The sequence below is a fragment of the Olea europaea genome, chromosome 19, assembly GCF_002742605.1.
Source record: "Olea europaea var. sylvestris chromosome 19, O_europaea_v1, whole genome shotgun sequence".
NCBI classification, from domain to species: Eukaryota; Viridiplantae; Streptophyta; class Magnoliopsida; order Lamiales; family Oleaceae; genus Olea; species Olea europaea.
In genome coordinates this window covers 8,151,420-8,157,419 of record NC_036255.1, presented here as the reverse complement: position 1 = coordinate 8,157,419, position 6,000 = coordinate 8,151,420, and the positions used below count along the sequence as shown (strand labels likewise).

General features: G+C 34.1%; 1 protein-coding gene across 1 annotated transcript in view; it reads right to left on the bottom strand.

Moving 5' to 3' along the window:
• Positions 1 to 7: 7 nt before the first annotated feature.
• Positions 8 to 6,000, bottom strand: part of LOC111368675 (probable leucine-rich repeat receptor-like serine/threonine-protein kinase At3g14840) — a 28,802-nt gene continuing 22,809 nt past the window's right edge. The window contains exons 12-16 of the mRNA XM_022990059.1: positions 4,154 to 4,219; positions 3,730 to 3,795; positions 3,612 to 3,647; positions 3,473 to 3,507; positions 8 to 416 (exon numbers count right to left, since the gene is read on the bottom strand). Of these exons, the coding sequence (XP_022845827.1) occupies positions 25 to 416; positions 3,473 to 3,507; positions 3,612 to 3,647; positions 3,730 to 3,795; positions 4,154 to 4,219 (595 nt within the window). The 3' untranslated portion in view covers positions 8 to 24. The remainder of the gene's footprint in view (positions 417 to 3,472; positions 3,508 to 3,611; positions 3,648 to 3,729; positions 3,796 to 4,153; positions 4,220 to 6,000) is intronic.

Sequence of the window (6,000 nt, the reverse complement as noted above, 5' to 3'; positions counted from 1 at the left end):
ATGGCACTAAAAAGAACTGTTTATTTATAACTTGACCTGGATATAAACGTTAAACATCCGTCTCCCAAGACTCTGGAAAGAGTTATTATCTCTGAAAATTATCTCTGCAAAGTGAAGTGTCACGGTGTAGTTTCCATTTGCTAAGCAACGCCCGTAATAAGTGAGAGATAAAGGAGATAGACGCGCATCTGCATAGAGTTCAGAGTCCTTCATTTTCAGCACAGATACATTATAGGCTTCATAGCGATTCTTTGTTTTGTTATAGTCCTGGAAGTGTCCTGTACTACTAGATCCCCAGTTCTCTTTTGAGTGAACAAATTTTGCTGAACCTCCTTCTGATACTTCATTAGCTTCAAATTTTATGTTGCCAATCGTAACTTCCCTTCCACCACAATTTACATAAAAGGAATACCAGTCTGGGAAAAACCAAAGCAGATTAAGTTCTTTCGAGCATCTCTAACAAACTTTTCAAATATAAAAAACTCTCCATTTTAAAGAGTCAAACTTTAAAATTATGTTTCAACAGACTCTTTAATTGAACATTTTAATTTAGAGAGTGAGTTTAACTCTCCAAATTTAGAAAGCCAAACACACTCTTTATAATTTATGTATTCAAAATATTTCAATTTTCAATGAAAAATGATATATTAATTTAGAGGAAAGTTAGTGAAAATAAAAGACAGAAGAAAACAATATTTTTTTGAAGTAATAAAATTAAATATTACATATAAAGAACTTGTTGAAGTAAGTATTATATATAAAGAATTTGTTGAAGTACTTAAAATTTTTTACTCCCTAAATTTATAAATGTTCTCTGTGGCAAAAATACGCTTTAACATCTTAGAAATGGTGATTTTCGGGCTCAATTTTACGTTGTATCTCTCTACCAAATAACCAATCGAAACATCTCTAACCCACAATTAGTATATTCACCTCGGTTGCTCCTCAATCTCACTCACAAAGAACAAGATAACAGTGATGATTTGTAAGCCACAAAGGCATTGGAAAAACAGCAAAAAAGGACGAGAATTAACCAAAATACACAAGATTAAGGCAGCGATTTTCTATCTATATGGCAGCCGGCTTTTACGGGAAGAAGTAGCCACGTTTTTCCTCATTTTCATATACAAATCATACACTAACGGCTAGGGTAAAAAGCAACACGCGCACACACGCACACACACACACACACATATATATATATATAGGGTTAGGTTAGGCCTTAGTTGGGCCAATAAAGGTTAAATGGGCCAAAATTCAAAATCATCTAAGAGGTAATATATGGGTCATGAGTAGCTTTAATTTCTTAAGCTACTTCCTACGGTTCATGTTTTTGGGTCGAGCCTTTGGTATTGATTGTTGGTGAGAATTTCACTTATCAACCAATACTTATGAAATTCAATCCGATGTTTACATCATAGCCAAAGATTCATTGGGTATCAAAACTCAAAAAATATTCACCTTGATATCCAATCAACTTGCAATAATCAAAATACAAAGTTAATATTTGCATAATCAAGGCAACCAACAAAATTGAAATCACAAACCTTACCTTGTGTTTGGGACCTAAAACACATACTATACCCATTCTACGTACTCACCAGGGCTAAGGTCATAAACAAATACCCAAGTAAAAGCAGATAATAACAGTAAACAATCAAAAGCAAATAAACATGTGATGAATATATAACATAAGATAATACACAGATCTTTCCAAAACCACGTTCACACAGAACAAAAGATTAACACCAAGTTAATCAACAAACGATTAAAATATATGCAATAAATGCATAAATGACCAATGAAAAGGTCTCGCCACACTTCTATCCCATTCTTGTTGCTTACATCTCGAGAACACATATCTCCTTTCATTGCCCACCATGTTAATTAAACTGATCATTCAACTCATGTCTAACTAGTAAATCACAATAGATCTTAAATTCACGGATGATCCTCTATCACCGCATCATTTTCCAAACCTACGTGACTAAATGATAACTAAAGCACAAAAAACAATTACTAACTTACAGTCAAATTCAATATTTTAAATATGACAAATAATTCCTAAATTTCTACCACAATCAATGGTTACCTATACAGTAACCCCAATCCTAAAGTTGAAATTTAAATTGAGATAAATCAATAAATCAGAGCAGACTAATCTGAGTCCATAAATAATGAGAAATACAAATCTACACTTTTAGGTCACCACTATTCACCATAAAGTCTCCATCAATAGTAGAAATCAATCAATCACGATAGAATCCTGAACACGTGAAGGATAAATCTATCCAGATTCATCTGTATAACTCGAAACAGAAAACTAACAACACCAAAATATCAGAAAAAATGTCAGTAACAAATTGCCTAAAGAGACCTCCACCTGAAACCTTCACACATGCCCTCAAGCACCACCAAGAGCCTCTACAAATGGGATTCACATATAGCCATCCTAGTGCGCCTTCACCAGCATGTTATGCCAGTAGTCTCTATTTTATCTAACTCTTTCTGGTTTGATTTGAAATCATGAAAACAACCTCAGTTTTTTGGTATTTTTTTGGACAATCTATTTTCAGCTTCATTTCAGCCGATTTTTTGGTCCATTTTTCATCAATCTTTCAAGCCAAATCCACCACTTGAAGCTTTGATACCAATTTTCTTGGAAGCTTGCTCCAAGATCTTCGAAACTTTGATCTCAGAGCTCAATTTTACGTTAATTTTCTCTATGAAAAAATCAATCCACACAATCCAACCCATAAACAATATACTTACCTTAATTGCTCCTCAATCTCACACACAAATGTTAAGACAACTATGATGATTTGAGGGCTACAAAGGCATAAGAAAATTGATGGAAGAAAGAAAGAGAAGGGATGAAAATACACAAGATGAAGGCACTAGTTTCTCTCTATATGGTAGCTGATTTTTACAGGAAGAAGCAACCACGTTTTTCCTCTTTTTCATTCACAAATCATATACTAACAGCTAGGATAAAAGTAACATATATATAGGGTTAGGTTAGGCTTTAGATGGGCCAATAAATGGTTAAATAGGTCAAGATTTAAAGCTATCCAACAGGTAATATATATATATATGGGCTGTGAGTAGCATTAATTTTTAAGCTACTTCCAGTGGTTCATGTTGTTTTGGGGTCAATCCTTTGGACTTGATTATTGGTAATAATTTCATTCATTGACCAATACCTATGAAATTCAATCCAATGTTTACATTATAGCCCGAAATTTATTGGATATCAATACCTAACACTCTTTAAATTGTAGAATATGCTCGAGTGTAAAAAGACAAAAGAGTGTAACTATATACTATATATAACATTACTACTGCATTCCTTTTGTTTTTGGTTTTCAACTTGAGTTCAAAAAATGATGTTGCTAACTTGATGGCATACTACACTTGGATGATGAGATTCGAGTAAACAATCAAGGCTAAGCTTGTAAAATGAAGTGCTTACCCTTTGAACAAGGAGTGAGGCACTTTCCATGTTCTCTGTATCAAGTCATGGCAAGTGAGCAGAATGAATAATATGATATACAAAGTTATGATTAAATTACAATAATCTTATCTACATAAAAAGCAACTTAAAAACTCACAAACTATTTTCTCCATTAAAGCTTCTGAACAAGTTTCTGATGAAAGGAAAAAAAAAACATATTGAAGCTATGAAGAAGCATAAAGAAAGAAAGCATGGGAAGAAAAATTGGCGCTTACATATTGTCCCTGCATATTGATTGCTCAGAAGTCTCATTGAAGTTATTGTAGGAAAGATCTATGTGGCTGCGAATGCATTTAATATCTCTTTAAAAACTTATTTCAATCCTCCAAAATAAACGAAGGAAAAGAACCCATAAATGACACAGTGATAAAAGTCCAGCAATACGTAGTAACTAAAGTAAAAATGAGATTGTTTTTGAACTTATGAGACTAGTCCTATATCTTAAGGTAAGCTTGAACAACAAGATGACAATTGTATGTCTGGATATAAAGATGTCAACAGAGCTCCTGAGAGAAATGGGGAAATTCCATTTATGCATGAATTTGAGGACATCGTCATTTATGATGGACAATGCTACTATTAAATCACGGATATAATTTTATAGACGTTAAATAATAAAAAACATAGAAGTGAACTTACTGTTCTTCACTTATGCTCTGGATCCAATTTGGAATTTGCCCACTGAGAGAGTTACTAGTCAGATACCTAATCACAAACATAAAACTCAAATGCAGTCTAAATTATATCTTTAGATTACAAACTAAAAATACTAAAAGCAAAACAACATGAATGACGAACAGAACATCATGAAACAACAGAAGTATAGGAGAGTATATGAATGACGCTTGAATACTAAGGATTGAATATTGTTGTGGTTCGAACCACAGTATTGTTGCTCCCATATTTTCAGCCCATTAGAATGTCTTATGAAAATGTGACTTTATAAGTGGCATTCTGCCTGATGATGACACCTGGTTCTATTCCTACCGTTGGATGAAGGCTTACATTTTTCTGGTGATATATAAGGGACTTAATGCTTCGTTTGGCAGTGTGACTGTTCATTTTGTCTGACTTCTCGAGTGAGGATCGAGAGAGTTCTTTTGTTCTCTCGAGTTAGGGTTTTCTGTTCCCTATTTTCTTGAAATCAATCATCTCATTCGATGTGTACATTGAAGGCTGTTAACCACTAATACTTATATATTCTTGAGTGATACTTAGAGTCCTCATGTGTTGATGTTAGGGATTTGGTATGTTGATTCATTGTGGGTCTGAGGCAGATTTGTGGTTCCTTTGAAGAGATAAGTCTATTTTCTGTGTATTCTCGTAGTGGTTGAACTCTGTAACCTTCTATTACCTATTTTTGGGGCTTTAGTACAACTGAGCAATATCCACTTTCGATTGGATGTTCAACAGGGGACTAGGTGCTTAGTCACTGAACCTCTGGAGCTTTGACCGAAAATCTTGTTGTGTTCTTTATTTTCTGCAAGTTTAATTTCTGTTATTTTGATTAATTGAATCTTGCAACTTATTGTGTGGGTTTTTGGCCCCCTTTCAATGGTATCAGAGCGTTAAACTGGGGCAAGATACCTGGATCTTTAAAGGAGAGAATCGATCTGCTGCAGATCTAAAATTTTTGGAACTACGATTAAGCAGTATTGAAGGACCTTGAGTATTTTATACTCGCTGGGTGAGATCTTTTAATTTTGTAAAGTTTACTTTTCGAAATTTGTGTGTTACAATTTTTTTTCCTTGATTAACCATACACCAACTACCCACTGGTGTCTGGTCTTTGTCCAAAGGCTCCTGCAATGTCTTGGGAATCTAAGAAAAGCCCAGTTTGGGGGTGTATCTAGGGAATCTTGAAGTAGGAATTTCAGAAACCTAAAATTTCTGCCCTCTGTTATTAAGTCCTTGAGTTGATATGCATATTACATATGTGATTTAAAGTTGCTTGTGTCTTCTTGAACAATACTGTGAATTTGTGTTGACACTGTTGTGTGTCCAGTGTATGCTGTGTTGTGATCTTTTGACTCGAACTTGCTAAATTTGAGGTTGCACAATTTGATGGAAAAATTGATTACAATATGTGGAGTCAAAAGATGAAAGCTATACTAATGCAAATGAGATGTGTTAGGGCTTTTGATGACACTTGGCCTCAAGATATGAACCATACTAGGAAGGCTGAATTAGAAGAGGTAGTTTTGAGTACTATCTTCTTGTACCTGTCTGAGAATGTGATAAGAACTATTGGTAAAACTATGACAGCTTCTGAATTGTGGACTAAACTTGAAAAACAGTATGTGACAAAAACCATCCCAAACAAATTTTATTTGTTAAAACAACTCTTTTCTTTTAAGATGGACCCTTCCACTGATTTGGATGATAACTTGAATAGTTTTACAAAATTGACCCAAGATCTGACCAACTGTGATGAAAAACTTTTAGAAGATCAGTTGGTTGTGATCTTGTTGAACTCCATTAGTGAG